We start from the raw sequence: 20,890 nt of genomic DNA on the forward strand, positions 1-20,890 counted from the left end.
TAAAATATGTTCTGTACGAAGAGTTGAAGCTGGTATATACCTTACCTGGGTCAGTGTAAGTCTCCCAAAGTGACAGGGTAAATCCTTGCATTTTTCACAGTTATACAAAAGCCAGAAAATAACAATTTTAATTTAGGATTCAGCATGCGTTTCTTTGGCAAGCAGCTACAATGGATTAAAATATTACTATTCCTCTCCTGGAGGTTAGTGCCCACACAGACGTGTGCGGTCTCTTAAACTGCTTCAGTGCTGACCACTTTCCATGGCAATTCAAGCTGAAATGGTAGTAACAAGTAGTTGAGAAGGATGGTAACGTCTTCAAAGAAGTGAATTGACATGTGTCTCTGGGACTCTTTTCCACAGTATTTAAGGGTTTGTGGGTGCAAATTTGTGCTATATTGCAGAGGTGCTTTATCTTCCACTATAAAGAGCTTTTAAATAAATAATAGGCTCCAAAAGCCTTTTTGTATGACTTCTATTATCCTGTCAGTGGGGCACACAGTAAAGGCATGCTGACATTAGTTGCAGGAATTGGTGATTATGTTTTGCAATCCTTAAGCTTGAATAGTGTTTTTTTTAAAAATAGCTTTACATATATGTGTGTTAGAGTTTTTATTACAGATTTTTACCAACCCATAAGAAACCTATCACAGCTTCGTTCTAAGACGATGTTAATTGAAACTGTTGTTTTGGGAATTCACAGGGTAAATGATTTGAAGACTGGTACGCTGGTAGGAACGGACAAATATGGAAACAAATACTATGAAGACAGAAGAAACTTCTTTGGTATGTGTGCTAATGTGAACACCTTCTGACTGACTATCCAGCTTTGTATAGATTGCATAGTTTCTGCTGGTGAAATAGAACTTGTCTGCCCAACTTCCTCGCACTTGACTTGTATGAGTCGTAGAGAGAGGGTTCATAGAAATGCTTTGACATCTTCTGTCTCTCTACTGCTTCCCTCAATACATTTGCAAACATATTCAATGTCACATAATAAATATGGGATAAATCTAAGCCAGTTAGGTGCTTTCTGTGTAGGTTTGCCTATATGATAATGTGATTGAGAACTGAGTTTGGTCCTTGACCTAAAAGCTGCTAGCTTAACAGGTGGAGGAAGAAAGAGAACTGCCTTTAAACCTGCCTCACAGCTGTACTTAATTCTTTGATCACTTCAGGGCAAAGAAGCACAGGTTAGCTTAAACTGCCTATTACCTTAAGTAATGGGATTTTAAATAATATTTCTAGTGTACTTAAAAAGGTAGCACATAAAACAGTGAAGGTGACACATAAGCAATTGACGCGCAGGTTAGGCCAAACTCTGCCTACTGTAGGTTAATTTGTAGGGTACCTGGGGAAAACAGTCGCTGGTAGACATTGCTTGCTAGTTTTATGTGGCTGAAACTTAGTTTAATCTTAGGTTACTAATCGCAATGTCATTTTGGAAAAGACTCCTCCTAATGGGGGGAAAAAGTCTCCAAAGCTCTTTCTCTGCCTGAAAACTTTGCAAGGTCCTGTTTCCCATTAGTTATACAATAGCTAAAACTTGCTTCCGTGTGACAGTGTTAGGTTCAGCCATGTAAAAATCCAGTAACAGTGGAAATACAGAAGACTTAGAAAAATAAAAGCTGTACTGACATTGAAATAGGTACCCATAATGGTAGATACTTTTATTCAAAATATTTTTCCTTCTGTTTTTATGAATTCTCTCCTTTACATGAAAATAATTTATTTTTTTGAGCTAATACAATATTTCTGTTTGTTTGCTTAAGGTCGACACAGATGGGTCATCTATACTGATGAAATGAATGGCAAAAATACATTTTGGGAAGTTGATGGAAGTATGGTGCCCCCTGAATGGTAAACCATTTAGTTTAATAATGTGGACACATAGCAATTGTGTAATTGCCTATATATTTTCTTGTATTACAAAAGAGAAGGTTAAAAAAAAAAACCACAACAATTTAATGGGAATTAAGTTTTCTTGGATGCAGCTATCCTATATATGACCAGAAGATTTCAGACTGGTTACTTTTAATTTTGAACTGCATTTATAATGTTATTTTGCTCACCGTCCTGACAGTGGCACTTACTGCTTCTTGGAATAAGAAAAGCATTTTGCCAGCCAAATTGAGTAGCTCGAGCCAGTCTTCCAATTTTCCTTATTAGTTGCGATTCCATCTTAATGGTCTGGCAAAGCCTACAGTAGCATTGAGCAGCCAGAAGTAGAAAAAATATTTTTATTATTCATTCTAGACAAGAACCTAAAGAATGTATGGCAGTGATGGAACAACATTCCTTAATCCACAGGCATTAGCAGCGTAATTGTTTCAGTTGATAGACACTGATACTCTACAAGATGATGAACAGCAAAGGGCCAGGATTGTCTATATGTTGACTGCTGCTTGACTATGATTTTTCTTAAGGTTTTATTTTCTCTTCATGCATTTCAGTAACGAATCTGTACAGTCTTGAACTTCAGAAGGTCTCTGGCCACACAGCTGTTAATGCTTTTTTTGTCTTCCTAAATAACTCAGGAAAAACACACACCAAATAAAATAACAGCGTATGCTAGCAAAAGCAATCTCTACCTGATTTTTGAGGAATAAGAGTTGCACTTCAGACACAAAGCAATGAAAGGTGATATGAAATAAAAGGTGCTTGGGTATACTGAACATTCATGAACACTGGCTTTTATTCTGCCTGTAATACATGTTCTGTGCCAAGGCTGAGATTGATTATCTTAAACTCCTAAATTGTGGCTCTCATTAGAACATTTGAGAAATACGTGGGTAGACTGTCTTGGTAGTCAGTTTTGTTTCAGATTCTCCCAGCTGTAAAATTATGTTTAATGCAGTTAATGTTTTTTTCTGTCTTCTCCAGTAAGAGCTTAATGGGATTGTTTTTTAGAAGTGACGTTAGAATCTCCAAAACTAGTGTGTTCCTGCCAGTGCAGGGCTGTTCCTTGTTATCTGCGTAATAACTGTTGTTTGGTTCTAGTTTTTATCCTTTCACTATTAGACTGTGCCAGTTTTCAAGATTTTCCTTATTTTGAGGTGTGGGTTTTGTTGTTGTTTTTTTTTTTCTTTGCTCGTGCTTATGTGTTATTTATTGTGTCCTTACAAACCTTGATAAAGGGTTTCTTCCTGAGTATCAAAAGTGGTGTTTCTAGGATTAAGTAGTTTGTTTAGATCACACAAATTAGTGAGGTAGAAAAACTTGTTTTCCTATCAACGTGGAAAAAAAAATCCCTAGAAGAAACAGTGAGTGTTTCATTATTTTCAAGACTGGTTAATGCAATGGGGCATGAAAAGGTAAACAGTCCTGTGTTTTAAGGTATTTTTGTCAGGAAATTTAGTTTTGCAGTATTGTTCAATTTTTTGTTTGGTTTTTTTTTTTTTTTCTTATTGCTGATGAATTTGTATATCCCATGGCAACCTTAGATATATTTATTCTCATGTAGGAATCATAGCTTTGTGACACATCTAAATCACTGACCTGTAATTCTGTATTGGTATGATACATCTTTAAAAGCAGAAGTATTTTGACTGGGAATAAATGCTGTCTTTTAAGACTCTGTTTTTTTTTCATCTGATGGTATACTGTCTTAAATTTTTAACATGGCATAGACTTCTGAATTGAGACGGTTAATATATTGTACAAGTTGCTGTCAGTGTAACACTGGGGTTGTGCAGCTATTTAGGAAATGAGTGGGGTTTTTTTGGACCCAGAAATTTGTTGGAAATAAATCAGATTGTGTGAAATTACATCTATTAACAAATAGATTCATTTGGTCCCGTATCTGTTCTGTCAGCTGTTAAAAAAAAAAAAAAGATTATTTCCTAAAGCACTAGCCCTCCCTTTAACAGATGTAAAGTTCAGACAAGTTTGTTGTCCTTGAGTCAACTAGGAAGTATATAAAGTACCATTGTAACAGCTGGGTTGTGATCTGCATAATTCCTCTAAACACTGATTTTTTTGACTCTGGGTTTTATTTAATTCAGCTCAGTGGAGCGTTTTGTGGGTGTGTTGTTATACCCTCTGCAGGTGGAAGTGGGTTTTGCTACACTGTATATGCTGGTGTTACTTTCAGAAAATATTTTGCAACTGTCATGCCTAAAGATGACACTTCTAACAAAATTCAGATTTAAGACCAGGGCTAACCTAGAGATTGCAGATTTTCGGGTTTTTTAACAGTAATGCTAACTAGTTTGTAATGGTTTTGTAGTACTCATAAAAATCCTACTGTATGTGTAGGTATACTATTTTCTTAGGAAGTATAGAGAACACAAGCAGATATGCAGGAAAACCACTTTCTTCCTTTTTTTCTTCTTCAGTATAAGTCATACTAGAGGTTGTTTTTCTTCATGTTTCTAGTTGAATACACTGTGCATTTTCAGGTATAATTTTGTGGTCAGTCACATGCCTTCAGGATTGTGGAATAAGAATGATTTTTGAAATACCATTAGGTGGACCTTGCATTTCATACATGATGAATTGGAAGAAAAAATTTTGGTATATTGAAAAGTTCTGAAAACAACTGTCTGGAAAAAATAAAATATGAATTAATTTAGCTACCTGTTACCTTTTATCAGATACTGGAGAAGAGGAAAAAGCAGCAAGAAAAGACATCTCATATAATAACATATTGTAGTACCGTTTTTAGGAACTACCGAATATTTTCAGTATTCTGAAATAATTGGTGTAATGTCTTTTGACAACGGATGTACTGAAATCACAGTCTGAAGGAAATCAAGAGAGTTGTTTTGACACGTCTGCTATACAGGGAATTGAGGCTGTTGCTTTTTTAAAATGTTGCCATACCAGAATATGTAGGCTTGTGGTTTATTCTGATTTGGCTGTGTTATTTAACCTCTTTGTTACTCTGGGTTTTCTTCTCTTATCTTCAAAATGAAGATGTTGGTATCTACTTTGGAGACAAGTTAATTAGTTTTTTTTTTTTTTTTAATTCCCTCCATACTTGCATTGGGAATGATTAGTATTAATCTTCCTGTAATGCTGTACAAGATATTGGGCATATTTTTTTTCCTTCACGAAGACTTCTTTTACACTGTTAGTCAGTTATGAAAGCCAAAATACTTGTTTCATCTCCTACTGTTCAGAGCATTTTGTTTGCAGAGACTCAGTGCTTTCATTTTTAAACACTGATGGGGTGTACTGTGTGAACATAAGAATGGTAAAAGGTTAAATCTGCTTGTACCAGTGTCTGTATGCACTCTATTTGGTGCTTTCATAGAAGTCTTCCTACAGAATTGCTGTAATCATTGGGCTGTTGAGCTCATTTCCATTTTACTGTTATGTTAGAAGGCCCTTTTGTTGTGTATCGCCTTTTGTTTCTCAGTCTTTTATCTCTCAACCTACAAATACTAGGGTTAGCAAATCACCTCTAGGACCCCCAGGTGACAGATACTATTTTATACAACTGGGGTACGCTGCTTGATGCATGTCCTCACATTCACGTGTAGTCACAACTTATGTACAGTATGTACAGATGCACTCATTAAGGGCAAAAGATTTTTCTGTTTGCTTAAAAATAATCAAAAACCAAGCAGGAAGATGGTACAGATAAATGACTTTCAGGTTTAATGCTTTATACTTTTGGCTCTGTAGAAAAGCTTTTGAAAGGTCTCAGGGAAGAGAACTTTAGCATTAAGATTAAGAGGAACATGTGTCTCTTTGGCAATCCCTGAGCAGCTTGTAAGTGCTAGTTAGGGTACCAAAAGTATTTTCAAAGGCAAAGAGTTTTCATAGTAAAAACTGGCTATCTTGAATGTGTACTACTTGATAATAATGTGGTTTGCTGTCTTCCTTGGGCAAGGTCGATAGGAGTTATAGTTCTCTCCGTCCACCCTCCCACTTGCCCCAGTAGAGGCAGCCTTGGATCACAGGCACGCTGAAGCCTAGCTGAAATGTTCTGGGCAGGTTTGTTAGTAAGGAAGTGTTCTTAAAGCAATGTTAGCTTCCCCCCCCACCCCCTTAATCAAAGGCTGTACAGAGAAGTGAAATATTAGGGCTGTAAATACAGACAGATGAATTGAATGGTTCAGTGCTGCTTTTTTCATGAATGTTATTACCAGCTGCAGTTTATCTGCACTCACAAGTTTGGCAACGCAGCATTGTCTCCCTTTATGATCACAAGAGGAAAAGGAAGAGTGAAATCATATGACTGAATGCAGAGACAGAGGGCAGGACCGTGCTCTTCTGGCACCTCCAGCCTCTTACTTTATGGTGTGCAGGAGGAGCGCAAGGGGCAGTGCTGCAGGATGATCTAGGTGTTAGGGGGATGGCAGGTTGAGTAAGTCCACATTATCATAGTGCTGAGAAAGAAGCGTGCCGTACTGAGCAGTAGGAAGAATTACTGCCTGCATTCATGCAAAGAGACTCTTGCTTTCTGCTTATTACCAGGAAGACTTATATAGGGTATAGCACTCCTCTCTGGTACTACGTGCTTAAAAAAACCTAAACACACACACACACAGAGACCAGCAGAAGAAGCCTAAGGAAGAGCAGCAAGAACAATCAGACCTCTGAGGACAGTTGGAAAGAATCGGGCTTGCTTAAAAAGGAGAGGAAATGATGATGGATATAATCTTGAAGCATTTAATCTCTTGCAGAAGGGAAAGGCATAGTCCATCTTCCGCAGATAGATGGGTAGGATAGGAAGCAGTAGGTTTAAAATACAGAGGAAGTGATACAGATTGGACATTACTATCCTTACCACTAAAAAAATCTACTCATCTTCACTGGCATAACTTGGTTTGGGAAGATGAGCGTACCAATATACAGCAACTCCATAATAAATTAAGGAGGCATCTGCTGGGACTGACATGGATGTAGCTGATACGTCCTTGGGTCTAAAGCATATGCAGTGTCTAACTCCCTTCCAGACTTGTATTTCTAGATTCTTTGGCCCTCACAATTGAGGGTTTGTTGGTTATTTCCAGTGTATCAAGGTTAGGGGAGAGGACTAAGTATCTTACTGTCCTTAATCTGTTTGGGATCCGAGGAGAGAGGTTTTGTTCAGGTTATGTTCACATGTCATGGAAGAGTTCCTTATGTGTCTGCTTATTCCTGCCGTAGGCTCCCATTTGCTATTCAGCAATCAGCATACTCCTGTAGCTGAAATTCTGAAGAGCACAAGTTTGCATTTGGAGGATTCTGGGAGGTTCAGCTTGAGCGCGCTGAGGGTGCGCTGGAACAGTCTTCCACTTTCAGCAGGGTTATGCTGTGGATTAAGCCTTCCTTTTGAGAGTATATAAAGTCCATGCAAGCCAGGACCTGATATCCTAGATGCTAGGTGTTCCGCTCCTGCATCACATTAGAAGTCTTTCGTGGCTGTTTGCACACTCTTCATTTACCATTTATCTGCTTTAATGTAATGTTTTGGCCAAATACTTTGCAAAAACAAATTGACTACTGGTTTATGTATACAAACTAGTTAAAAGTAATTTTCTCTTTCAGTATCTGAAAGAAGAACTGTAATTTGGTAATAGTTTTCTCCTTTGGCAGGGACATTTCATTTTGTCAGCACTGTCCTATGTATGTGTAGTGTCTGTCTTGTACTTTGATGTTTATTTCCTTGTGGTGCAAATCTGACATCTTTGGAAGGAACTTCAGGAGTGCTAACTTCATACAATGAAATATTTCAAATTTAACTTCGGGTTAATAATCCACATCCTCTTTGTTAGTTGATCTGACAGCTGAAGGAGAGAGGAATGTAGCATCTCAGACTTAAAGTGCCAACATAGTAAGAAACTTAAAGAAATGTGCTGTTCTCCTGTAAAAGTGCTGCTTTTCAAGTCTGCCTCCAAGGAAAACAAAACAGAAAAAATGAACAGAAAAGGAAGGGGGAAGGAGGGTAAAATTCCCATCCTTTCAATAGCTTCACAATAAATTTGTGGGGTTTATGACTAGATTAAATGCTAGTGTGGTGTTTTCAGGTAAATGGGATGTTGTCTCATTACTATACAATGGTATCTTATCGTAGCTTGCGTGACAAATCAGTTATCTCCCATGTGTAAACAAATAAACACATTTCTTGTCCTTTTTTCTTTCTCTTCTCATTCTTCTCTGCCCTTTGACTGTAATGCACATCTTCACTTCTCTTTTGTCTTATTGCAGCATGGTTAACTTGTTGAAAAAAGTGGATGCTAACAAGTTGGCAAACAACCTGAACTTACATAGGCGGTGCCTGAACCTTGCAGATGCACATATGGTAGTAGCTGCGGAGTTTGTGTAGCATTGGTTCTTGTTTGACAGCTTGTACATCATATAATTGGCTCCTGTCCCTTGTAGCTTCAGTTTGAAATCTCTTTGCTTTTAAATATTTGTCTAAGACTTGGGAGGAAATTCTACATAGTCTTGAGAGCATTTGAAGATGCTTTGCGGTGTCTTTTGTCTGTTTACTAAGGAAAAGTCCAGGGGCTTTGCTAGCCTCAGCCTGCTTGGTGGTGACCCTGCTCTGTGATTCAGGAAGCTGCTTCTGCTATCCCCCTTATTTTCTTTGCTTTCTTTTCTGCTTTTTTGTAGGTTTTAAATCATTAATTGCTTTTGAATCCTGTTTTTCCATGCATGGATTTATAGGCAGAGTTTGTATAGAAATCTGGCCATCTGCAAGACATCAAATGTCTTTATTCATGCTGTTCAATCTAGTGCGTGAAAAGCTTTTCTTGAGCATCTGGGAGTAGAGTCTATGAGACATCAGGGCTTCAAAGGACTCTTTGAGGGAGGTTGTCAAGGGAAAAGTCTTCCCAAAATAAAGTTTTCAGTTTCTACATATTTTGCTTAAGTGGAGAGTGGGAACTTTGGTTTAAGAGAACAGACTCTTTGCAAATCAAAATGCTTTTATAAGTCACATGCTGGGCTTCTAAGGGGAATCTGTTGTGACCAGGCATAAGCCCCGAAGCCCTTAAATAAAAACGTACTTAATAGTGGATGGAGTTCTAAACGGACTTTTGAAATCTTTTCAGGTATTTCAGTACCTGTGACTGTACTGACATGTCTCATAGCTGAGTGATTTTATTTCTACTTTCCAGGGAGAAAATGGGATTTAAGGACTGGGTTTGCTGATCTATTTAAATTTGAGCCTGATTTCATGTTGATGTTATAGAACATCAGACAATCCTGAAAGCAAATATCTTAATTACTTCAAAATACTGTATTTTAAAAGACTTCACAGATTTAGTCTTAGAAAAGCTGCAAAACAATAGTTTAAATGACAGAATGGAACTATTCTGTTTTCTGTCTTCCAAGTTAAATGAGTAAGTCAATATTGTGCTAATTTTTCTGATGTTTCAAGGAGTGAGTGTACATCATCAATGCGCTTGTAAGCAAAGAGGTGCCAGACATCATGCAAGCTTGAAATGTGTTTGATTTTTAACTGAGCTTTAATAGAGTTCTTGTGTTTCACCTGCTCCAGCCTGTCTTTCAGGGCCTTTGTAACTTCATTTATGTCTGAGAAAACAATTTTTTGTTTGTCCTGTTGGTGTGCATGACTCTCAGGGGAGTGGGAAGATGGTCAGGTACGGTTACAGGTGCATAAATAGGGTTTGTTTGCAGGATCCCTATCCACTATTACCAGAAGCATCACTAGGTGAAGGTGCATGTGTTTAAGTTCCCTCTGTGCGTTACGGTAAGTGGGTTTGACAAACTGAGGCTGCTCTAGAGCGATACTACAAAGCATTTTGAAATGCAATACTTAAGTCGGTATTGGCAGAATGTATATGGACACATGAACTGCTCTTTTCCCCTTTGTCCCATGCCACAAACTGTGCTTCTTTGTGTTAGCCATAGAGAGATGGCTTGTTGGGTATGAGCGTACAATCCCACCTCTGTCAAGTTAGCTGTTTTACAGAGTTGCTGCCAACTTTGATGCGACACATCATAGGATGCGTGGTATCTCAGGTAGTGTGAAGCCCACTAGTAGTACACAGAATTCTTCTAATGGGTGTGAACTGGGGGAGCAAGTTCATGTAATGTCAGAGCTTTGTGTGGCCAGGACATTTCAGAGGCTGGTAATACCAGGTTTAAAATGGAGCAACATCTGATCCTGTATCCTCAGACAACAGTGTGATTAGTAATGCTATGGAGCTGCCTTCTGCCAGACAGAAATCATTACACAAAATCTTTTTTAGTAGAAGTAGCAGGAAACATACTTCAAACGATACCAGATTTACAAAGGAGAGTGGAGGGAGGAAGAGAGGGATCCCTGTCCCGTCTGTGTTGCATTGGGTCACTTCATCTGAACGTATGTATAACTCTCACACTCCGAAGTGGATGGTTTTTCCAATAGGAGGCCATTCTTTACCTCTAAACAAGCTTTTTCTTCATACTTTTAAAGAATCTTATGGTTCCATCCAGCTTGGTATTCAAGCCAGTTTCCTGGCAGTCCTTAGTCCTACAATGTGTGGCTTTCATTTGGGGTTTTTGTTTGTTTTTTTTCTGTATAAAAATGAACATATGGCTGACACATTTTTTAAAGTGCGATTTTTGTACTGAAGTTATATCCAACTTGTGAGGTTTTTTTCTTTTTCTGAAATAAATGTCTAGAAGCTATTTGATTGAAAAGATAATCAACCTTCTGTACAGCTTTTCAGATTTAGAATATATTTGTCAGTCTATTTCTCACTACTTTTATTGTGGTTTTGTTTTGCTGTATCAATGAAGTATGCCAGATTTGTTGCTAAAGGCTGAAGGTGCAATTTTTAGGCTTTCTAATAACAACTAGAATAGAAGACTTCTTATTTTTAGGTCAAGTCTTTGGCAAAAGCTGATTAGCAGAAGCTTCTTTAATTCTACCTCAGTAAAAAAATATGTAAGCTTGCAAAAGAAGTCATAACCTCACTTCTGTCATAATTGTGCATACAGTATGAAGTACATGTAAACTGGCAGATAATTAAAATGTTATTCAGGTTTGAAAGTTGCTTTGGGCACTGAAATAGAAAAGAGATGAAATCAATTCAGTTGATCCCTGCTGTAGTGTTTCAGTAAATTGGTATGGAAAATACTTTGCTTGATCATTAATGTTGTTTGCACAGGGGAGAATTGACGTTTAGTTCGTAGGTAAAGGGTAATCACTATAATCACTTGGTAATTACCCCATTACTGACTGGTATTAATCATTTTATTGTGCAGTCAGTAAACATTTACGTGATTGTTTTACGTGAACTTGCATCATTTATCCATATCCCAAGCGGTAGCCTCCTGAATGCTTTGGAGCTGGTATTGAACTTGTGCAGTGTAGTCTTTTGGTAATAAAAACAAAAAACAAACACATACAAAAAAAACCAACCCCCCCAGAAAAACCCAGACAACAAAACAAAACCTTGGGGTTTTGTAATTTGTGGTGCCCGCCTTGACCTGGCTGGCTGGTTAAGGCCATACGAACATGTAACAATGAAATACTCTGCCCAAATACTAAGCACACAAAGAAACAGGACGTTCAAACCCAAGTGTGCTTTCAGTTGCTTGGAAGCAGAACTGCTATTTATCAGTTATGTTTGTGTAATTACTTTAAATCAGTATCCCGTAGTCTCATTCAAAGTCATACTGGATTAAAATTATTCCCCCACCCCCAAATAAATACTTATTGTTTATTCAGAGGAGAACCCTTGGGAGTCGGGAGGAAGGCTTGCTATAGATCATGAGATGTTCCATAATAACCATGTGTCTTTTTCCTCTTAAGGCACCGCTGGCTTCACTCAATGACGGATGACCCTCCAACTACTCATCCACCAGTTGCTCGTAAATTTATCTGGGAGAACCATAAATTCAATCTGAGCGGCACTCCCGGGCAGTATGTACCTTACTCTACTACTCGCAAGAAGATACAAGAGTGGGTCCCACCTACAACAGCTAGCAAATAACAACAACAAATGTGACTTACTTCAGCTTTGGCCATCAGCGTAGATTGTATTTTCACTGGTTTTGTTCAAAATAAAAGCCTCCTATAATAGCGGTAGTTTAGTTTATTGAACTGGGGGGGAGAACAAGTGAGAAAACATTGGGAAGAGGTAGAGGACGGAATACGTGACAAGTCTTAATCTCATCAAGATACTGGGCTTTTTGTCGTATCGTCAGTGGCTCTTATCTTCACATAAGCAGCTCTCAAAGTCTTTTTAGCATGATAACCGTTCCTGTGAGAGTCACTTCTCACATTTATACCGTTCAACAGAATACAAATCTAAATTTGAAATAAAGGATTCTCATCTTTAACATTATCCTACTGTAGTCTCTGCATGGCAAATAATGTACTATTCATGTACTATTTTAGGAAGCCATCTCTTTAAATATTTATAAGACAAGTTAGAATAATAAGGCCAATCAAGGATTATAGTTTTTATTCATAAATTCTTTTTGTGTGAGTATGCATGCGTTGCTGTGTTACAGTATGGCATGATGCATAATATAAAACTTGAAAGGCTACAGTAATCAAATGACGTTGCACCCGCTAAGGGAACTCAGCCATAAGCAGAGCGACCCCTGTCACATCTTTTTTGTTGTTTCTGTGCTATTGAGATTCATTAGAAGATGTTCTCACAAGAGCTTGGGATGGGCTGTTAGCCCTGTTGTGACAAGACTTTAAAGGTCTTTGGAAGTTTGAGAATGCATGCTTTTTTGGGGGGTAGAAAAGTAAAATGTACCAGCACCTGTTTTCAAAAATGTGAAGTTTGCAAGTTCACATTTGAGAGTTGGTTGAGCTGTGGCTTTTTTCTGTATCTTGCAGTTGGTTGATTCTTATTCTAGCCTGCTAATATTTTTTAGCAGAGCTGCCCTCTCCACAAGGCTTCCTCTATCTGATGACTGAGTCTGTAGATAATGATGGTGGTGGGATGCCCACCCAACCCCTCACTCACTCTACCACCTCAACTGGATGGGGCAAAAAATAGAAAGCTCATGGGTTGAGGTCAAGACAAGGAGGCTTCTTGCCAGTTACCATCATCGGCAAAAGGGACTTGACTTTAATTTATTGCCAATTAAAACAGATTTGCATAGTGAGAAACAAAGGAAAAAAAATAATGTTTAACACCACCTTCCTTCCCCACCTCCTTCTTCCCAGGCACAACTTTACACCTTCATTCCCGACTCCTCTGCCTCCCCCCACAGTGGCACTGGAGAACAGAGGTTGTCCATAAAAGCGCCTCTCTGCTGCTCCTTCTTCACATGTTCCCCCTGCTCCAGCGTGGGTCCTCTCCAGGGGCTCTAGTCCTTTAGGATAAACCTGCTCCAGCATGGGCTCTCCACGGGCTGCAGTTCCTGTCCGGGAAACACCTACCTGCTCCGGTGTGGGCTCCTCCCAGGGCTGTGGGGGGAATCTCTGCTCTGGGGGCTGGAGGGCCACCTCACCCTCTTGCTCTCACCGTGGTGTCCGCACAGCTGCTGCTCACTTCTTTTCTCCTCCTCCTCTGCCTGTGCAGTGCTTTTGCCCCATCTAAAATACACTTTCCCCAGCAGGCCCCGCTGCCAGCACCTTGACAGTAACACCCAATACGCTTCCTTATAAAAATCATTGTTAAAGACAACTAAGAAGAGGTTTGGATATATTATATGCTTGCAGTTGCCTGTCAAGCAGAAAAAAACTACTTTGCTCCCAAGCAGCCACCCCAGCGGCAGCACCGCTGGCTCTACGCTGGCTTCTTTTCGTTCTCATCCCCACCTGACTGGGTCACTTAAAGCCCAGTTGCTTATTAAATCAATTTCCGTATTAATTCATTATTCAAAGGTGGGGTTTTCAGCTTTAATTGCTTTAAACTAGTTCTAGTCTTCAAATTAGTAGGAAGTAGCACTTACTGAGATTTCCTAACCTAATTAAAAAAGGATAATGTTTAATTTACTTTAAGTCAACAAAAGCACCGGGCACAGCTGAAAAGCAATTTGAACCGCACTGAGCAGCGTAGGTAGAAAGGACTCTTTCAACATTTTCATCTTGATAGATTATTTGACCTTAAGAATGAAGTCCCCCCCAGCGCTGCTGACGAGTTTCGTTACTAACACTCTTCATTACTAACACTCATCTATACATGCCCTACAGGCACAAACCTGGGTAGAGCAATTAACTCTATTAGTTTTAGCCTCTACTCCTTTTTAATGCGTTTTCTACCTATTCCATTCCTCATCCTTCTTGGTCCTGTGGGTTTTTTGGATGGCAGCCTAAGCACATGTCAGGAGGTGGTGTTGGGAATGAGCTGCTGTATTGTGGGGACGAACAGGGATGCAGTAACTCTTCCTGTGCTGAAGAAAGGACGCTTGGAGCTGGTTTGTCCTTTTGTTGTCGACTGGAACAGAAACGTTGGGGGAGCAAGCAGTTTTGAACAGCTTTGTGTGCAGCAATACTCCACAGAAAGGCAGGAAAATGGGCTCGTCCTCCTGCCCCACCGGGCTGAAGCAAGCCTAGGGCTCAGCAGCTCGGTTTGGAAAATGTCATCAATCCCGTTTCTGGAGAGGACGGAAACCTGCCCACCCTGCTTTAATCAGCAGGAGGCACAAATGTTGGATTTTAAATGCAGAATTTCACTGACATCTCTCGTAACATTGCTTCTCCAAGGTAGACCGCATAAGGCGTGTAGAGGAAATAAAGCATATGCAGAAAAATCAGCAGTCTTCCACAGGGCTCTCTGTAAACACTTCTGCGATTCAGTCCTTGTATCAGCAACCTCATTCATTTATGGAAGTTCACCTTTGCTGATGACATCTGCCTCAATATCCAAGCTCGGTTGCTTTCCGGTCTAAATGACATTTTAAATGCCAAGCTGGCCGAGTGTCACAGCAGATGGTGTCTTCAACCAAGTGCAGCTGAAGCAATGACAGGAATATTCCCCTTGCACTAAATGTGACTTTTAAAGAGGCAACTTTCTGATGTGGGAACCATCTCATTAAGAAGACCTCTTTCAGGAGCAGCAGAGTGATGAAACTCACTTTTATTTTAAAATTGTGTCTTTACCAGCAACTTTCCACATCCCCCTAGTACAGGGCAGCCCTTTCCTGTAGCTGCCCCGGGCGATGGCTGTGCTGACAGCACGCTTGGCTCAGCCCCTGCACTGGCGTGGAGCCCTTCCCTCCACGGGGCACTCCACCCTCCCTTGCTGCTGCCCGGGGCTGCCCCTCTCTGCCCGACGCAGCCGAAACTGGCCATGAGACATCAGGGTGGAGGATGACGGAGAAAGGTGATTGAGAAATGATGGAGGGAGGTGATTCTGCCCCTTTACTCCGCTCTGGTGAGACCCCACCTGGAATATTGCGTCCAGCTCTGGAGCCCTCAACACAGGAAAGACATGAACCTGTTGGAGCGAGTCCAGAGGAGCGCCACAAAAATGATCAGAGGGATGGAACACCTCTCCTGTAAGGATAGGCTAGGCTGAGGGAGTTGGGGTTGTTCAGCCTGGAGAAGGAATGGCTCTGGGGAGACCTTATAGAAGCTTTCCAGTACCTGAAGGGGGCCTACAGGAATGCTGGGGAGGGACTCTTTATCAGGGAGTGTAGTGATAGGACGAGGGGTAATGGTTTTAAGCTGAAAAAGGGTAGATTTAGATTAGATATTAGGAAGAAACTCTTTTACTGTGAGGGTGGTAAGACACTGGAACAGGCTGCCCAGAGAAGCTGTGGATGCCCCATCCCTGGAGGTGTTCAAGGTCAGGCTGGATGGGGCTTTGAGCAACCTGGTCTAGGGGGAGGTGTCCCTGCGCATGACAGGGGGGTTGGAACTCGATGATCTTCAAGGTCCCTCCCAACCCAAACCATTCTATGATTCTCTGATTGGAGCTTCAGGAGACCATCTCTCCATGTGAAGATCCCAGTAGCGGTAAGTCAATACTGGGGTTTGCAACACAGCTCTGCAGTGCAGGCCCTATGGCAGCTGCACCGCCAACCGTGCGTGCCCTCCCTGTGCTCCATTCAACACCTCTGCCGACCTGGCTACTGTTGCACAGCAGGACACGCTGCCCAGTCCCCATCACCGGGGGTGACTCTTTGCCAGTAGGGAGTTTATCAAGACCCTGGTAGTCCGACAGCCTGGATCAGCACAAATAACAAGAGTGGGTTCCATCAAGAGGATCCATTGGCAGCATGCCACTCACTAAGCCTCCAGATTTGGACCTTAAGACCCCCAAATTGCCCTGCGCAGGTCTGGAGCAGGTGGAGGCTGCCTTGCCGACAGAGGACCTGTGCTGTGGGTGAGTACAAACAACACTGTTCAATGCTCTCAAGACTTGAGAGTGGCTGTGTTGTTGAAAGCAGCTAATGAATCCGCTGTATCTCTGGCAAAACGTTACTTCACCAAATGAGATAGATGGAGGGGAGAGGCAGCACCAGCATCGCACCGAAGAGCTTGCAGCAAAGAGTTAACATTTCATAACCATTTCTGGCCACAGCAAGAGGAGAAATCTTTGTCAGGCGAGTACATCCTCATCCATTTAAGCAAGCTGGAAGGAGAAGGGAGGAGGCCTTATCCTTTCCTGCCCAACCCATGCTGTAGTTGTGACTCTGCACGCTATGCCCACCTGGTGCTTTGAGGGCACGCTGAGAACGTTCAGATACTCGGCACCTCACGTTTCTATGTCATATAAGCTCAGGCTTCAATTTTGGGAATGTTTCCTGCTAAGGGTGGTGGTGGGAAGCAGTCTTGAGTGGGAATTACAGGGATGATTGTTTTGGATACAAGTGGAAGCCATCAGCCCAGAAAACCGGGGTATGCATTTTCCACAGCTGTGATGCATTCAGAGTGAAACCTTTGAGTTACTAATTCTGTGGGGCTTATTATTTTGCTGGGAACTGGGGGGGAGAGAGAGGGAAGAGACCCTTGCTTTGCTGAGAGTGTAAAACAACTGCAAGTCTACAGGCTCTCCCTTCATGTGGTGTTTGCCAGGGGTGTACAAAAGTGGGTACTTTGGGGGGGGGAATTAATGGCAGCCTTTAAGTGGCACTTCAGCTTCCTCATGCAAATCCCACAGTTACGTGGGGGGAAGCCTACCTCGGTGGAAGGGATCAGAGCAGCATGTGTCAGCGGGGAAGTGCCCAGCAGGGATTTCCTCCTGGAGACCTGCTGAGCTTTGAACAGCACCCTCTGGTTCCCAAGCAGAGCATGGCCCATGCACCGGAGCTAATGGTGGCTCTTGCTTCCAGCCAAATTTTGGTGTGGAGTCCAGGAAGGGCAGTGCTATGCAGTGTATGCCATTCCCAGCTGCCAGCAGGAGCATGACCACGCTCAGCTCGCAGAGGACCTTGAAGCCCCTGGAGCCTTCCCTTTGCTGAAAAGCCGAAACCAGGTCTGGCCATTTCCTTTTCTTGTGTTTTTGAGTCACTTGAACCCATGTAACATCATTTCCCAGGCTGATGAATTTTTCAGGTGTGCTCAGCTTTGTTCATATGTGATAAACACAAAGGACAGAATTGAAGCAGGACTTTGAGAAAAAGAGCAGTGCTTTCAAAACTTATATATGTAATAATCACCTATAAGATGGTTTGTTTTATGAAAAAGCACTTTCAGACTTACATTTGTAATTTCCTCTATGCATTTTACTTAGAGGTTTTCGTTCATGATTTTGCTCCTATTAAATATCAACAGAGTAAAAAAAAAAAACACCAAACATGAATGCATGTGTGCTAAGCAATATGTGTATACACAAATGTGCATAGATACACTTTTAGTAGGAAAGAGAAATAGCAAATTTAGCATAAAGACTATATTTAGTTGGAAATTTGCATTACAAGTTTTCCAACAAGCAATGCTGAACTTCCTTCGTCAAGTTACGAAGATACGTTAATAGAAGTTAAATTGATACTCAAATCGAAGTTTCTTGCTTGTTAATTAAGAACATGAATCACTTCATTTAGATCAGTTTATCCTGCATTACAAACCTGATAAGGCAGAAGAGATTGATTTTGATGTTGCAACCAAAAATTTTTGTTTGTGTGCGTAAGAGCAAAAATAAGGGTTACTGGCTAATTTTTAAGAGGGTATTTAGAGCAGAAGCAATGATTACAGGACAGCTTCACCAATTGCTTCTAACATCTAAATTGTTTTGGAATTTGTTCCCATGAAGAAAGATGTGCAGCAAACTAAAATTTTAGGAGCCTATCTTTTTCTTTATGTAAATTACCTACCAAAAACTACATTAAGAGCTTAGTGTAATCTAATCTCTGTAATAACAACAGTGGTTACAAAATCTATTTAAATAATCTGTACTACTGTTAGCATCACTTAAGCAAATAGCAGCCCAAGAGACTTCTGTTTTACATTCATTTATATTGCTAGAATATTGTATCTATTTCTTTCTCTTTGTCTGTGGTGTAATTTCTTTCCCAGTCCTCTAATGGACCCCTCAATTTTCCCCTGTGATCTATATTTTAAATACTAGTTTTAGGGCAAGTGGTAGTAGGACTATTTTATATCCTTGATAGCCCAAAGGATTTTTAGTTGATGGAATAGCAATCCATCAAAACACAGCCTGAATGTAACAGATGAAGTCTCATGTGGTCGAGCATTCAGACACAGGCCTATTAATAGTTTGTTTTTTGAGGGTAACCATCCGTAAAAATTCAATGAGGCAAAACCAAATTCAGCAATATCTGTCCATGTGGCGCTTCCCTCGTGTCTTGCAGCGAAACAATGGCCAGAGGAAGCAAGAAAACCAGAACGTGTTTTAATTTGAGACAGCTGTGTTAAAAAAGAAAAGGATTTATTTATCCTGGCTGTTGGAGAGTTCATGGAGCTGCTTCGCTTTCCAAAGAAAAAAGCTAAGTGTAAGGTTTTTACAGCATGAGCCTCAGGTACACCTCGCTTACCCCCAACACAGCAGCAAGACCATTGCTGGCACAAGTGAGATGTTTTTGTTATTTGGCACATCTCAGCTTGACCTTGAACGTCTCTGGTCTGACCTTCACGTCTCTCTGGGACCCAGCCTAAGGGGCGGCTTTATGCCGAGTGGCTCCACCTCTGGCAGGGGAGATCACCTCCGAACCTCAACCTGAGCCTTGTCACTGGGGGTCTAAGTCAGGTGCCGACTCCCGGCAGCACTCTTGGCCTTCTGGGTATATCAAAGCTTAATTTCTGGATGTCTGTGCCCCAGAGAGCCCATTAATAATGTGAATCTATGCAGAAGAGCAAGTCTGAAAATAGAAACAGAAGCCAACGAGGGAGTTGTGCTGTCTTTCTTCTGTTTCACAGACAGGAGGAGATGCAGGTGACACCAAGAGCTCCGCCTGGCACCTGGAAGTCGTGTGGGCTTCAGAGGTCTCTCCAGCTGGAGTCTGGCCAGGCAGTCAGGAAACACATGTCTCCATTCAAGAATTTGCAATTTTCTGTGAATAACTAATAAAATGGAGGGGGAAAAAAACTGCCACTAAACCGAGTCTGTTACACATCACAGAGAGGTAACATATACTTTGAGTGCTCAACTCACATTCGTATATCTAACGAGCAAGTAATCAAATCACAAAGAGCAAAGCAAGATTTAGATTTCTTATATTAAAGTTTAAAAATTCAAACATTTTACTCATTCGAAAAAAGGAAGAGTGAGACGAATATCTGACTTTATTTCCTTTGCCATAGAAAAAGCTTGTCTTTGCTAACTCAGTATCAGCTGTAGGAGTTAAAGCCCATGGGAGACTCATACAGAGCTGACACTGACTCAGACATGGGATTGAGATAAAAGCCACGGGCTGCACGTCAGGACACAATCTTATGCTGTCTGAAAGAGCTCAGTCTAAAGGTATTCATACTTTTTAATTATTTTTTTTAATTATTATTTAGTTAGCAGATTAAAATCCACCTGGCTTTCCTTTAACTCCTGCTATTTAATTTGCATTCCCCTCCAGTGGGATCTGGTTTCATTTTTATAAATAAGCTTTTTCAGTTTGGGGCTCTCTGTCCCGCAGTGCTGTTGCTGTAAATACTAACAGGAAATGTGAATTTGTGTTTTATCAATTTCAAATTATTTCTAATGGACCTCAGTTGATGGACTTCAAATAATTTCTGATGGATTTTTTCTGATGGATTTTTTTTTTCTTCAAAAAAATTCCTTAGACATCTATTAGTCTTCAGGCTTTTAAAGCTTGATTTGGCCATTGAAGTCTAGGTTTTGAAAAGCAGCAACAGAAGCCAACGTGTCCTGGCAGAGCTACTTCAAACTGTGCAGTAAACAGCAACATGTCTTGTGGCACATTTGAAAGTACGGAGCTTGAGAGGGCAAAAATTAATTCAGCACCCAACTATTACTTGTTGTAGCCAATTATCAGAGCTGAACAAAGAATGAAATTAAGCATGGCTTTTTTTTTTTTTTTTTCACTTATCAAAATGTGTTGCAGAACTTGTGGTGGGTGGGCAGGTAGGCACCCAGCGGCGCAGGGCTGGGGACCCAGAGCTGTTCAGGAGACATCGGCGTTGGCCTCTGCTCAGCACCGTGGCTGGGTGCTCCGCTGTCCTGCAGTGATCTGTGGTTATTTACACCTGTGACAAAAAAAGTGGAGATTAATCCCGAACGTAACATCCAGCTTCGCCTGGTGACTGGGGAACCATATCACCCATCAGACTGGGACCTGTGCGCGCTGTCGCTGCTGCGCTCGCACTCACCCGCAGCGACAGCTCCCCTGCAGCGCAGTGCAGCGCACACATCGCTGGGAGGTGGCTACCTGGCTCCGCTCACCCTTCGCCCCCTGCAAGCCTGTCTTCCTGGCGAGGTGCCAGCCACCCACTTGGATCCGAACGATCGTTAGAGCATCTATCGACTGGGCTAATAACAGCCTTCATCCCCAGAGCTGGAAAACTTCTCCGAAGCACCGTCATCTCTGCTGCTTGATACTTAACCACCACAGCTTACAAAAGAAAGGACAGTGAGTGATCGCTGTGTCACCCACGCCGTAATGGCCACCTCACAGC

The 20,890-nt window shown here is 41.2% G+C and overlaps 1 protein-coding gene across 1 annotated transcript; it reads left to right on the top strand.

Moving 5' to 3' along the window:
• The first annotated feature begins 668 nt into the window (after positions 1–668).
• NDUFA12 (NADH dehydrogenase (ubiquinone) 1 alpha subcomplex, 12) lies at positions 669–11,974 on the top strand. Its single transcript, XM_009882649.1, has 3 exons — positions 669–786; positions 1,773–1,860; positions 11,705–11,974. The coding sequence occupies exons 1-3, from the start codon at positions 669–671 to the stop codon at positions 11,883–11,885; spliced, it is 387 nt and encodes a 128-aa protein (XP_009880951.1). The 3' UTR covers positions 11,886–11,974.
• Positions 11,975–20,890: the final 8,916 nt, after the last annotated feature.

The sequence above is a fragment of the Charadrius vociferus genome, unplaced genomic scaffold, assembly GCF_000708025.1.
Source record: "Charadrius vociferus isolate BGI_N301 unplaced genomic scaffold, ASM70802v2 scaffold72, whole genome shotgun sequence".
NCBI classification, from domain to species: domain Eukaryota; kingdom Metazoa; phylum Chordata; class Aves; order Charadriiformes; family Charadriidae; genus Charadrius; species Charadrius vociferus.

Excerpts from the sequence above, each read along its gene's own strand:
- NDUFA12 (XM_009882649.1), top strand. The coding sequence starts at position 669 with ATGTTAATTGAAACTGTTGTTTTGGGAATTCACAGGGTAAATGATTTG. Across the intron at positions 787-1,772 it reads AGACAGAAGAAACTTCTTTG|GTCGACACAGATGGGTCATC; the intron begins GTATGTGTGCTA and ends TGTTTGCTTAAG. Across the intron at positions 1,861-11,704 it reads AGTATGGTGCCCCCTGAATG|GCACCGCTGGCTTCACTCAA; the intron begins GTAAACCATTTA and ends TTTCCTCTTAAG.